The 14,845-nt window shown below is 47.9% G+C and overlaps 1 protein-coding gene across 3 annotated transcripts in view; it reads right to left on the reverse strand.

The window, feature by feature from the left end:
- Positions 1-14,845, reverse strand: part of CNTFR (ciliary neurotrophic factor receptor) — a 94,506-nt gene that overhangs the window by 43,192 nt on the left and 36,469 nt on the right. For all 3 annotated transcript variants that reach the window (XM_072606296.1, XM_072606287.1, XM_072606278.1), the window contains one exon: positions 7,685-7,766. In XM_072606296.1, the coding sequence (XP_072462397.1) occupies positions 7,685-7,766 (82 nt within the window). The remainder of the gene's footprint in view (positions 1-7,684; positions 7,767-14,845) is intronic.

Genomic DNA, 14,845 nt, shown 5'->3' on the forward strand with positions numbered 1-14,845 from the left:
GATGTGGCCCATCTTTGAAAAGCCCCAGTCTGAAGGGCATACTTCAGGGGAAGAAGTTGCTTGACGAGAGAATTCCTTGGTGACTTAGTCCCATTGTTTATCAAAAAGGAACAACTTTTGGCCCCTTCTGTGGGTTGAGAGGTTCAAAGTCAGGAACTTCTGTAGCTCCTGAAACCAGAATTTAAGATCTACATCACCTTACATCATCACCTCTCAGGATCACATACATCACCACCTCTTAGGATAACCCTACAAACACCAGTTCAGCCAAGTAGGTCCTCCAAAGAACACAGAACTCCAATCAGAATCACCCTCCTACTCTGTCCCATTTCCAGACCCCATCAACTTCCACCCCTCAACCCATGCAGGAAAGCAAGCATCCTTTAAATATTCAGCTGGGGATAGACTGTAGCCACACTGATGGAGAAAGGGGGGAAAAGATAACCTTAGAGTAGTTCAGGTCCTAGAAGAAGAAGTTCAGCCTGAGAGACAGACTCCCAAGTAGGGTGCTCATGGGCCTGGTTGAATGAAGATGGAATTCTAAAGAACTCGATTTGCCTTTGACCCTATTCCAAACTTTTCCCAGAAAGAGCACTTGACTGTAAATCTGTAGTTCTGGTTTTACCACTGATTTACTGCCACTTTAGATAAGTCTCTTCACCCCTTTAGATCTCAGTTTTCTCATCTGTTAAATAAGGATAGAACTCTAAGGTAGGTGCCTTGTAGCCCAAAGGTCCTACGTCCAAAGCTGCTCTTTTGTCTGGAGGAGAGATACACAGATTGCACCTCAATGGTTCTAACTCTTCTGTCTATAGCTACCTACCCCCTCAACTCGAGACCCTGAGAATGGGTGGGAAAGAAGGTGAGGAAAACTGTGATGGGATCAGGAAGCTTATAGAGAGGGTAGCAGAGGAAGAGCCTGGATGACTGAGGCCCAATATGTAGGGGAGGAGGTTGGACAGACAGGCCAAGGACTCTAAAGCATGGTAGAGGAGCAGAGGGTTAGGGGGCCCAGGGTTCAAGCTGGATTTCTGATCCATCCCCTGGGCTGCCTGCGGAAATGAACTGAGGCCTCCATGGGCCTCCCCAGCCACTGGCTGTCATCACATCTCAGCAACAGTCCATCTATCTCACCTGACTCTCAACACCACCTGCTGCCCCCTCCTCGGGGCTCCATGCTGTGGGAAAAAGGGTCTGGGGCAATGAGTTGGAGAACCTCTTAGTCTAAGGGGTTCCCAGGTACAATCTCAGAAAAACCTGGGACTGAGAGGGAAAGCTGGCCACAACCCAGGAAATTAAACCCTTCCTTAGCAGAAGGGAGCGACACCTTTGAAGAAGTCTCCAATCATAAGGACAAAAGATCCTTGCCCTCAGATAGAAAGAAACGCAAACACAAAAACTAACTAACCCAAGTTCACACACTCCCCTGTAGCACACACAATTACCTGCCAGTCTCCTCCTCTGAAATCTCCCCCATCATCTAGCCTCAGAAATACATACACTTACACCCACAGTCATATCTACAGTCAGACCAATACAGTCACAAATACATTTATGTAGCTCCCATTCAGCCCAGAATCACAGGATATTTTTGGTAAATCAGCTGGAGCCCAGAAAGAGGGAGGGGAGAAGAAAAAACCAGACCTGTACCCCACTAGCAGGGAGTGAGCAGATATACCTCTCTAGGTCCCTCTTAATCTTTCTCTGTCTCTTTTTCTCTCTCTCCCTCCTCTCCAGCTCTCTCCTGTGTCTCTGCTCTCTGTCTCTCTCCCTCCTTCCATCTTCCTTTTTCAAGTTTTTCTCAATTCATAGGCTCATAGGATTAAGAATTGGAATTTCTGAGATCATTTAATCCAACCCCTTCTTTTTATATATGAGGAAATAAAGACTTAGAAAAGTTAAGTGACTTACTCAAGGTCACACAAAACCAAGTACGAAGTCAGAACTGAACCCCAGGTCATAAGATGTATAACGAGAAGTAGACTTAGAGTTCAGGGACTCCAAACTCTTCATTTTATAGATGAAAAGCTAAGGTTTCCTTTGCATTTCCCTTTGGTAAATGGCTCCAGACTTCATGCTTTTTCTGGTATGCTTGTCTCTTTCCTCTTTCTGCCTTTCCCCATCACCCACAGCCAACTCTCTCCAACCATCCCTCTGCCCCTCCTTTATCCCCGGTTCTTCTCTGTTTTGAGAGCTCTCCCCCACTCCTCCCTGCACCTGCTTTAATACAGAAAGCATCCCTGAGGATGCCACTGGGGCAGCAGGGCCAGAAGCCAGAGAAAAGAAAGCCTATTACTTTGGGGACAATGGGACTCCCATCATCAGTGCTGAGCACCGTCAGGCAGTCAAGAGGGGAAGCAAAGAGGACAGAGGGAGGGCACCCTGAGGTCCCTAGGGAGGGCAGAAGGTAAAAGCTGAATGAAGGAAAAGCTCCAGGAAACTGAGCACAAGTCAGCTTTGTCTTCTTCCACTTGCTTCCCACCCAGGATTCCACTCTGAAGGAAGTCTTCCCAGCCTGACATCATGCCCACATCCCCTTTCTGGGTCTTGCCTCTAGGACAGGGGACCAAAGTTCCGCTCAGCTGCACTTGGGTCTGTAACCATTCCTCAGTCTTTCTTCCACAGGTATGTCCCCTTTCCCTTCTCCTACTCAGATCGTCTCCTACTCAGATGCTGTCTCTTCCTGAGAGACAGCAGAGTCTAGAGACCCAGTGAAAAGAGTCCTGGATTTCAAGAGCAACGCCTGAATGTGAACCCTTGGCTCGCCATTTACACCTTGAGCATCACCTGTAAAGTGAGGATTGGACTACATGATCTCTGACATTCCTTCCCTCCCTAAATCCTTGCATCCAAACACATAATTTTGGAAAGCTCTGAAGAATCTGACCTGGAAGGAACCTTAAGAGACCATTTAGTTTTTCCCACTCATATCAGACTTCATAATAACTAACATTTATATAACACTTTAAGGTTTGCAAAGTACTTGGCACGCATTATCTCTTCTGAGTCTCACAACAGCCCAATGAGGTAAGTGCTACAGCTGTTATCTCCATTTAATCAAAGAGAAACTGAGTCGGGGCAAGGTCAGTGACAGTGTCACACAGCTAGCAACCATTGGATGACAAATTCAAATCCAGGGTTCCACCTACTATGTCACCTAGCTAGCTGCCTCTTAACCAGAAATTCCCTCCATTCTTAACCTGGGATTTGTGAGCATGTTTTTGTTTTCTAAGTATTTCAATATAACTGGTTCTCTTTGAAAATCTATGTATTTCGTTTTATACATTTTAAAAAATGATTCTGAGAAGGGGTCTTGAGGCTGCACCAGATTGCTAGAGGGGTTCATGACACACAACAGGTTCAGAACCACTGCTCTAATGCACCCCCATTAAATGTTTATCAGCCTTTGATACAGTGGAAAGAATAATTCAGTTGGTAAACATTTATTAAGGGCTTAGTATGTGCCAGACACTGTGTTAAGCAATGGAGATATTAAAAGAGACAAAAGACAGTCGTTGTCCTCAAGGAGCTCCCAGAATAACGGAAGCAACAAGCTGATCTATCCAAACATGCGATCTACAGGATATACAGGAAAGAAGAGAGGAAGGCACTAGAATTAAGAGGGCTTGGGAAAGACTTCCTACAGGACACAGGATTTTAGTTGGGACTTGAAGAAGGCAGAGATGAGGAGGACGAGCCTTCCAGGCATAGGGGACATCCAGAAAAAAATGCCCAGAGACAAAAATAGAGTATCTTGTCTGTGGCATGGCAAGGAAACCAGTGTCACTAGATCAAAGAATGTGTGGAAGGGAGTAAAGTGTAACAAGACTGGAAAGGTGGGGAAAAGGTAGAGGGGGGAGGAAGAACTAGGTTATGAAGGGTTTGGAATACTAGATTCCTGGATCCTGGAAGTGATAAGAAGCCAATGAAGTTTACTGAATGGGAGGGGGGGTGGGGGGCCCGTTGTGGAGGTGATATAGTCAGACCTGTGCTTTAGGAAAAACACTTTAATGACTGAATGGAGAATGGATTGGAACAGGAGTGACTTAAGGTGGGCAGAGGCCCCCAGCAGCTATTGTAATAATCCGGGTGTGAGGTGATGAGAGCCTGTACCAGAGTGGTAGCAGTGTCAGAGGAGAGAATAGGGTTTTTAGAGAGATATTGCAATGGTGAAATTTATAGCCTTGGCAAGAGATTGGATATGGGGGGAGTGAGAGGTAGTGAGGAAGCAAGGATCACACTTTGGTTGGGAGCCCAGGGGACTAGGAAGCTGATGATGCCCTCTGGGTCATGGCTCTAGAGTCAGAGGACTTGGGTACAAATACCACCTCCATCACTTACTACCTGTGTAACCTTGGACAAGTTGCCTAGCTTCCCAGGGCCTCAATTTCCTCATCTGCAAAAAGGGGGGGGGTGTGTCCTAGATGGTCTCTGAAGTCCCTTGCAGCACTAAGTCTATGATTGTGTGACTGTGGGGTAGAGAAGCCCCTGACTCCTGAGAGAGATGGTTATATCTTGGCTTTTTGCTTGTCCCACTTGGGGATGGTTCTGATTGTTAGGAGAGGTCTTCCTTATTTTGAGCTCAAATTTGTATCCTGAGAACATCTGCCTTGGAGTCCCTAGTTCTGCTCTCCAGGACGGAACAAAACAAGTCTCTTCTCTCTCCCTTCCATTTCATCTTGGAACGTCCTTCAGTACCTGGGGCCTCCTCCCCCCGTAGAGGTGGGGAAACTGCAGCCTCGAGGCCACATGTGACCTCCTAGATCCTCAAGTGTGGCCCTTTGGCTGAATCCAAATTTGGGCTGCACTTGAGGACCTAGAGTGCCACATGTGGCCTTAAGGGCTGCAGATTCCCCAACTCTGCCCTAGAACATCCTTCTGCCAAGCTGGCTCCCTTCTCCCACTGGCGAGTTCCTCCCAGGGTTTCCATCTTGGTGAGGGGCCCAGGTTGGCCAACCTTCATTTCCCTCCTGTCTCTGTGTATATCCCTACCACTTGGCACTATGACTGGCACACAGTAAAAGCAGTTAGTAAATGCTTCTTGCCTTGCCTATTTCAGATGACAAGGTATTTCAGGGCCTTCAGGTATTTGAAATCTCCACTTCCCTTTCTAGGGAGATAGCTTTTCCTTTCTGTTGCCCCATGAGGCTGCTCCCTGCCAGAGGGGCAATTAAGGAGCCATGGCCAGATCAAGCTTCAATCACCAAACCTCCCTTGTCAGAGTGATCCCAGGAACAAGTTTATTGAGCAGAAAATGAAGCCAATGCTGCTCAGCCTGAAAAATCTAATTAACACTCATGTTCCCTCCACAGCAGCCACTGTAGCAGAAACTTCCCCATGACCAAGAGATCCTCCAAACACCTCCTCCGTGAGCCCAAAGTGGGACTCACTTCTATCTCCTCTCCAAAAGATCATCATTATATGGGGCAATAGGCAGAGAACAGGATGAGACAGTTTGGTATTGTGGAAAGAAAACTGGATTACAGTCAAGTCAGGGTGCTTAGACTTGATTTGGGGTGTGAGGTTTGGTACTAAATCCCTTAGAAAGTCACTTTCACATTCTAGGCCTCAGTTTCTTCACTTGTAAAACAAAGAGGGGAGATGTTGAACTAACTTCCTATATGACATGAAGCAGTCCCCTTTCCACTGCCTAAACCCTCAGACTTTGATACACCTTTCTCTGACAACCCCATCTCCCTTACAACGGTAAGGGAGGTAAATGGTGTGGGGCATAAAGATCATTCCATTCAGACTCAGTTGCTGAAGGTCATAAAAGGACAGAGACAGGGAAAAAAGGGTCTAGCTGGTCCTAGCTGAGGAGATCATTTTCCCTGGGAGTCTCCATGGGCCAGGAGGCCTCTGTATTTTCCCTGAAGCCAGCACATTCCTGGCCCAGGGTATTCCCTTCCTGGCCCCTCCTCCTGGTCTAGGACCTTTCCCAGCACTCCTTTGACCCCTAAGGAAGCAGTTGGACATCTAATCTTAGAGGCTGAACTTGCCCATAGTTTATCTATAACCTGATGAGAAGCAGAGATCCTACACTCTTCTAAGATGGATCCTCAGTCTCCTCTCTGCCAGGAGTTAGGAGACAGAATGTCTTATGTAAGGAAGAGCAAGGAGGCTGGTGTCACTAGATCAAAAAGACTGGGGGGTGGGTTAAGGTGTAAGAAGACTGAAAAGGTAGGAAGGGAGAGCTAAGTTATGAAGGGCTTTGAACACCAAACAGAGAATTTTGCATTTGATCCTGAAAGTGATAAGGAGTCACTGGAATGTATTGAGTGTGTCGGGGGGGTAACATGGTCTGGCCTATGCTTTAGGAAAATCACTTTTGTGACTGAATGGAGGACAGATGAGAGTGAGAAGAGATTTGAGGTAAGCAGACCCACCAGCAGGAAACTACAGTACCTAAGCATGAGGTGAGGAGGGCCTGCCCCAGGTTGGCAGCAATGTCAGAGGACAGAAGGGGGTATATCAAAGAGATGTTGAAATCCATAGGCCTTGGATGTGGCGGGGGTGGGGGAGTCCAAGATGACACTTCAATGTGGAGCCTGGACGACTGGGAGGATGGTGGTGCTCTCTAGAGTAACAGGGAAATGAGGAGGGAGAAATGCTTTAGAGGGAAAGATAATGAGTTTCTCTGCCAGAAAGAAAACTAGGCATTAAGCAAAGGGAAAGCCAGGCAGTGGGGGAGGTGGGCATGAGAGGGAAACTAGTTGGAGAAGGGTAAAAAGATACCCAGCAATAGAGAGAGAACGCGGCAGCTGCCCTGCGCTTCGCCATCAGACAGGCCTTTTTATAATCCAGTCTCACTCCTTCTTGCAGCAGCAGTTTATTTTTCTCTTTCTTTCCTCAGTAGCAGCTGGGGGAGTGAAAGGGATGGAGGGGTTAAGGGGGGGGTGCATTGTGAATTAGCAATTAGAATAAAATCAAGGAGGACATAAAAGAGAGGAATTGGGAACAGGTGTGAGGAGAACAGGAGGTACTGGGGAGGGAGGGAGAATTTGGGGTGCTGGGAAGGGAGGAGGCAGCCTCAAGGACACCAGAATCAAATGGCATTTACTCATTTGTTTGTTTATCTATTTGCTATGATGACAGGTGAAGCCAGTGTCACCATGGCAACAAGACACCAGCTCCTTCCCAAAATTAAGAATATAGATTCCATGAAAAAGGCTGAAAGCCATGCCTCTGCCACATATCAAGGTCCATAAGGGTAGAGAACATGTTTTCTAATTCTTTGATGTACTTGCAGAGTGCCTAGGATGAAGCTGGACATGTATTTAGCCAATGATTCCTCACTGGATGATGTCAAACTAGGAGTTTGGAAAATGCAAAATGTTGGCTAGGCCATCATCTTGAAATGATTCTGTCCCCCAGTCTCTATGTGAGAGCACAAAACTGGGGGAACTGGGGCAAAGTCCTTTTCACAGTCTGACCTCAGTCACTCCAGCTATAGTGTCCCAGCTCCCAGCTCAGGCTCAGGAGGCATCTTTCATTCTTCCCAAGCCAAAGCCATGCTGTCCCAACACAGATCCACAGAAAGCTAGGACCAGGGATGTACTAGAAGAAAGACACATAATATGTTCTTCATGGTTGATTATCTGTAAATGTTCTAAGTGTGTGTTTCTGTCAACGAGTATCAGTTTGTGGCTGGGTGTGGGGCTCTGGAGAGCTGAGAGTCACTCACCTTGTTGGCTGTGTCTCTGGGCATAGGCCACGACCCCTGCAGCAAGAACCACGAAGCAGGCCCACAGAGCAGGACTAGCCATCTGGCAGGAGACAGGAAATAGTGGGGGGAGGGAGGGGAGACCAGGAAAGGGGGATCATCAATCCCAGAGAACTCATGAGAAGACACCCCCCAGCCCAGGCCCCCCATCAATTGCCCACACCCACAATCCAACTATTCCTGACAATACTCCCCTCACTGAATTCCAACCATCCATCCCCAGTTATGACTCTCAATAACTCCAACCCTGACCCTCACCCCCCATCATCCTCAACCCTTACCCCATCATCACCAATAACTTGGAAATACACAATATACATTTTCAGACCAGCCTACTGCAATTAGCTGATTGCCAATTCTGAGGAGGTTGTGAGGTGAGCCTTGAGTCTTTTCACATACCAGGAGGAACTTTGCTCACCCACACTCAATAGGACATGCAAGATCAGACTAGGATGGAGGGCAACTAGCCTCTGTTTGTAGAACTGTGGTCATAACTCTTGTGTCACTTCTGAGGATCCCAGTTGACCTAGAGAAAACTCATTTTCTGCCTGTCCCTTCTTGGTTTGGCTGATGTCCTGGATGCTTTTCTCTTCTTTTTTGACCATATGGTACTTATATCTGCTCCCTAGAATAAAATCGTAGCTTCTTTTCTCTGCATCAAACTCTACGACCCATGACATCTATAAACCTCACTTGAATTGCTATCCTGACCCCTGCTATCCAACCTGGCAATGGCCACAACCTGGCATTCACACAGAGATATACACAGATACACACATACAGACAAAGCCCCAGTGACACAATATTTTCATAGATACACTAAGACTTAAGCACAAATACACACCACACATACACACACACACACACACATAGCTCTTTGGTGAGATGACCTCTGGGGTGTGGAGTTGCTTTCTCTCCCTTCCAGCCCCCCTCAACAAAACAGTTCCTGTCTTTCCCCCCACATCCCCACTCCGCCTGGCCGGAGCGTGCCGTGTCCTACGAGAAAAACTTTTACAAGCTGCAGCTGAAGAGATCCATGTGCTAGCCTTGGCCCTAGCCCCGAACAGATAACTGCACCCCCCCCCAAAGCCAGTCTTTCCCCTCCTCAAGGTTTCCACGGTCCCCTTACACCTCCTGCACCAGCCCTTCAATGCCTCCAGAGAGTTCTCTCTGGCCCCAAACTCTTTGGGCTCTCCACAAACACAAATCCCCTTCCCAAACTTCCAAGACTCCTAGATCCCTCCATGAATATAAGTTTCCTCAAACTCCCTCTAGCTCTCCCCAGACTCAGTTTTACCCCTTCTTGGTCTTTATACACACAGTTCCATTTTTCTCCAAGGTTTGCCTTTCCCCACTCCAGCTCCCTCACTTGCTGCCCTTCCCGAGCTCCAGCTTCCTACCCCAGCTCCAAATAAGATCTACTTGCTTTCTTTTCATAGAGGTACAAAGACCTGGCATGGGCTAGGCTGGAGATGGCAGATGGGATGATCTGGCTGGGCCGAGGGATGGAAAAATAGCCCCACCTCCCATTACTGACCAGATCCATCCCTTGTCTGATCCCCATCCAGCCAGGCTTCTTCCCAACCCTGCTATCTCATCAGGAAGACAGAGCTGAGGGGAAAATGGGGGGTGGCCAAACTGACCAACACCCCCCATCATACTGGGCACCTCCCCCCAGCCATGATATCACTTGGAGATGGCCCTGTTTGTTTAGACAAATCTGTTTCTATTCTAAGCTGCAATGGCCTGGCCGTCTCCAAAAATCGAAGATGTTGGAGGAAGGGTGTCCTCTGAACTAGAGGGTGGGGATCCCCAAGCACTTCATTCCGATGCTAGGATTCAGTTCCAGGTCCAGACCTCAGGCCTGAGCTTCTGTCTAGCTAATAGTGCCAGGGGCAGCAACCAACCCTTCCTCATTAAAAAAAAAAAAAACAACCCTCACCCCTAAGGGATTGGAGGTGGGGGGAGAGGAGAAGTAAAGGCTCAGGGACCAGTAGCACTCTATGCCTGTTTCCTCTTCAGTGTAACTGTACTTCCCCATCCCTCTACCTGCTCCCTTATAGCAATGAATTCAAACACCATCCACCCCCCACCCCGCACCGACTTCTCTGAACACCCTATCTAGGAAGTTCATGTGTAGATGCTTTTAAGCAGAGGGGAAGAAGGAAACGTGAGTCTTCTCCTGGATAAGTATCCTGCTGAGTGTGAGGAAGACATGGTCCCATGCTCAGGGATCCCTGAGACACTGATAGACAAAAAGAGAGAGCCAGAGCTATCAGGAATAGGAGGACAGAGGAGTACAAAGACGATGGAAGGCAGGGGGGTGTCTCAGGATAGGAAGAGAAGCATTTGGAGAGAGGGTTGGAGGAAGTAGTGAGCCAGTGACAACACAGAAGGAAACAAGCTGATTCTGGCTCTTCTATCCCTCCTCATTTCTTCACAAGTTCCTTCCCCTCAGCCTTAGTTACCCCTCCACCACCCTCTTCCCAATCACTCATTCTAACCTGTCAAGAAAAATACCTTTAATCTCTTTTAAACACCCTGTCAGCCTGATCACAGCAACCCCTAAGGGGGAATTTGGGGAGGAGGGAAGTAGGGTAAGATGATACCAGACAGGCAGACAAGGCCATGGTCTCAGTGTGATGAGGTGTCTCTATCTCAACCTCTTACTCTCTTATCTTTCCCTCTATCTCTAGGTCTCTCTCCTCTCTTTTCTCTTTCTTCCCTCTCTTCTCCCTTTCCTTTCTATTCTCTCTTTTTATCACTTTCTCTCTCCCCTTCCTTCTCTCTCTGCCTTCTCTTTCTCTCTGCCTCCTTCCCCTCCCCTCCTCTCCTTTTCTCTCTTTCTCTCCCTCCCTCCCTCTGTCTCTCTCTCTCTCTCTCTGTGTCTCTCTCTCTGCCTTCTCTTTCTCTCTGCCTCCTTCCCCTCCCCTCTTCTCCTTTTCTCTCTCTCCCTCCCTCTGTCTCTCCCTCTCTCCCTCTCTCTCTCTCTCTCTCTCTCTCTCTCTCTCTCTCTCTCTCTCTCTCTCTCTCTCCCTCTCTCCCTCTCTCTCCCTCTCCCTCTCCCTCTCCCTCTCCTCCCCCCAATCATAGAAGTGGAGGCAAAAACTAACATCACAGCTGGAAGGGACTTTAGAAATGGGCTAAGGCCTGGAGACCCTAGAGATAATCTTCTTCAACCTCCTCCTTTTGTAGATGAGGAGCCTCTGGACTAGAGGAAAGGCAATTACTACCCCAAGGTCATGAAGTTAGTTCCTGACAATTGGAACTAGAACCCTGAGACATTCTAACTCTTGGTTTTGTGACCTCTCAAGGTCACCACGCTCCCTCTGTATTTCTCCCCTCCTGGCCATTCTCCAGGCTCATGTTCTATCCTTGAAGGACACTCCAGAAAAGTTTCATTTAGAGGCTTCTCAGGGCTCTCCTTTCTCCACTCTGTCCCAATCCAATCCATTATCCCAGTTCCCAAGGGATGCCACACGGGATCAGATGCTCTTCCTCTGGCCTCAGCTACCCCAACATAAGCTGTTCCCTAGGCCTTGCCATTTCTCTCCAATACCTTCACCTTCTCCTCCTGATTCTGCCTTGGCCCTCAGCTACTCCTCTGTTCTAAGTGTTCCCCTTGGGAATCTCCATTTACTTTCAGTCATCAATCTATGTCTCCAGTCATCTCCTTATTTCAGTCTCAGTCTCAGCAAAGGTGCACATATTGTTTAAAAGATATAGTCCCTGAATTGATTATTCCATTTTTTATTATCCATATCACTATACTTCCCCATGAATCTGGCTAACTGGGAGTCTTCTCTAGCTGAGTTCCTGTGGCCTGGGCCATCTGGTGATGCTTCCACCCCTTTGGTCCCTCCCCCACTATAGTTGGATGGGGGTGGGGGGAGCACAGATCACCTCCCCCTCCCAACCATCTCCCAAGCCCAGAGCCATCTCCCAAGTCTAGGGCACTCAGCCAAGCAAAGCCATCTGTTCCAGGAATGATAGGGCTGAGGTGGGGTCTGCATGCTAATGGCACTGAATGGGGAGCTGGAGGGAAAGGAGAAGGGGGAGGGTCCTTGTTGACTAAGCTTGGTGCAAGGAGGCAGGAATAGCAACTTAGCTCTGACACCAAAATGTGTCAGAAAATATCAGTTACCTGTCCCTCTTTCTAGGAATATTGGCCACCAGGTTATGACAGCATTCCCCTGCCTCCAAATTTATCCACTAGCATCTCTACACCTCTCCAAACACCAGAAGACCTTTCCTTCTGTAGTCTCAGAGAGTCTCCATTCTAAAGAGAAAGGTTCTCACTTCTGTGGGGCTCCCAGACTGAGGTAACTCAAAAAAGGTCATACCCATGAAAACAAGACCAAATTACTCTGGTTTCAACTGAGTCCTTCACAAAGCTAGGTGCATAGAGTGCTGGGCCTGGAGTTAGGAAGACCTGAGTTCAAATCCAGTCTCAGACACAGAATAGCTGTGTATCCCTGAGTAAATCACTTCATTTCTCTGCCTGCCTCCTCAACTGTAAAATGGGGACACTAACAGCACCAACCTCATAGAGTTGTTGTGAGGATCAAATGAGATAATATTTTTAAAGCATTTAGTGCTTCATTAGTACCTGACACACAGTAGGTACTTTAGTAAAATATCTGTTCTGTCCCCCCCTTTAGTACTGATGGGACCCAGATCAATGGAATGACATAAATGGGGTAGGATCAATATAAAAAACTTTCTAAAATAGGTAAATGAATTGACTGAGAGGAAGAAATACTTCAAGGATGGAGGAGGGTGACAGGGTTAATCTCAGATAGAGTCCAAGAAGAATAGGAGAAGAGTTAAGCAGAGGAGGGAAATAGCACTATAGCCATATGGTACTTGGATAATCTCAACATCCATGGGTTGCTCACCCATTTCACAGTGGAAGACACAGAACCCAACGGAAGGAGAGGAGGTAGGATTGAAACTCAGAGTCAAGAACCTGACTTTTCTGGGAACAAAAGCACAGACCAAGAGGCTACAAGTAAAATCATGCCCCACCCCAAGTGGGTATGCATTGGCATCTACTCTGAGAGGGAGACATGCTCTGTGATCAAGGGCTTGGGATATGAAGTCTGGAAAGACTATGGCATCTCCTCTCCCCACCCCCAGTGGCTCAGCCTACTTATTCAAGTTTTCATATAGGCTTGGCTTTTTGCCATGGGAGGAAAGGGTGGTCTCCCAGACAAGAGTTAGAATGTTCTACCCTTGCCTGTGATATGAAGGCCACCTCCTCATCATGCACAGTGAGGAGAGAGAAGAGAATAACCTGAATAAGCTGATTTCCCATTCTCCCTTAAGAAACATACTCATCCATGGGAGAAAGGCCCATAACACAGGAACAGGACTGAGAAGGATACTAAGATTGGGAGAGGAGGGAGACAGAGATGCACAAAGACATACATACGTCCCATCCTCTTCACTCCCACCTCCCCCCCAACCCTACACAGTTCAGCCAGGTTCTGCCTATGCAGAGGCAGCAAGATCCCAACAAGGTCAAAGGAACTGATGAGGTGGTCTCTGGGAAGGGCCCTTCCCCCTTCATCCCACCCCCCTCCACTGCCATTCCCATTGCCAGAGAGATGATCTGTCCCAGTGCCAGCCACTTGGCATGTTCCCCAGCCTGGCATACAGCCCAAAAGGGTGGGAGGGGGTAGCCACAGAGCTGGGGTGGTAGGGCCTGAGGAGGAGAAGGCTGAGGGGGACAGCTTCACTGTCTGAAATTCTCTGTGGGGGTCACTGGATGGGGAGGAGGGAATGTGGCTACGATGCCCTCAGGGTAGATCTACAGGAACCAAGCTGATCTTCATTGGGAGGGATGGATAGAGGAAGAATGGTAAGAAGCCCTGTCTGGATATGAAAACCTCCTCTGCCCCTCCCCTGCTTCTTCTCCTTCTCTGTGTATCGGTCTCTTACTTCATATCTCTCTCTCTGTCTCTCTCTTCCCATCCCCCCCATTCCTCCTCTTGTTCTCCCTCTCTCCATGTATTTGTCTCTTTCTGACAGCCCCATTAAAAACCTCGGGGAGGGGAAAAGTATCCCTTCCTTCACCCTCCCTCCCTCCCTCCATCAGGATCAGTCAGACCATCCATTAGTGTAGCCCTGGCACGCATTCACGCACGCACACACAAGTTAAGGGGGGCTTTGGGGAGGGGTGGCACTTCCATCAAAGTCGCCTCCATCACCCTGATGAGTTACTATAACAGCACCCTCCCAGTTTGGGGGTGGGGGAGTAGGGAATCACAAGCACAGGCACAGGCAGAGACAGACACAGAAACACTGTGTCTCCCTCCTCTCCCTTCCCATAACCCAATTCATTTCAGAAGCTACATTTTCACCCCTCCAAAAACAGAGGCCTTCTGCCAAGCATGGGACTAGGTGGCCAACATGGAATCTCTGTCTACCCCAATCTCACCCCACCCTCCCAGACTCAGGCTTCTCTAGCCAGGCAATGAGGCTGGTGAAGTCTTCTGCATACCCCACCCCCCACACACACCTTCACACACTTGCCCCTTCAGGGCAGCAGATTAGGAAGATGAGGGTTCACTGAGACTGACCACATGCTTTGAGATCTTGGCACAGAAGACCTGTAATAAGTTCCCTAGTCATCTCTTCTCAACATAGCTCTATCTAAGAAGCCTAAGTACAAGGAAAAGTGATGCTGCAGCATAAGGAATAGGGGTCAGACAGCCAAGAGAACTGCCAGTCTCAGGAAAATGGAAAGAAAAGGGAGATCATTAATTTTTGATGGATCAGAGGATTACCAGCTCAAAGGGCTAGGTGAGGGTGAGAGAGACAGAAATACACACACACAAACACACAGAGAGAAAAAGAGAGAGAAATAGAGACAGAGGCAGAGGCAGAAACAATCAGAGAGACTGAGCTAGAGATACTGAGGAGGGAAAGAGAGACAGTCTGATTATTAATAGAAATAAGTAAAGATATAAAAATATAACCAAACAGAAAAAGAAAGAGATGGAGACCAAGAAGGAGAGAGGTAGACACACAGAGAGTGTGAAAGGAGAGGAAAAAAAGACAGATACTGAGGAGACAGGGAATATGAGAAAGAAAATTAAACAAATATCAAAAAGAGAT

The sequence above is a fragment of the Notamacropus eugenii genome, chromosome 1 (genome assembly GCF_028372415.1).
Source record: "Notamacropus eugenii isolate mMacEug1 chromosome 1, mMacEug1.pri_v2, whole genome shotgun sequence".
NCBI lineage: Eukaryota > Metazoa > Chordata > Mammalia > Diprotodontia > Macropodidae > Notamacropus > Notamacropus eugenii.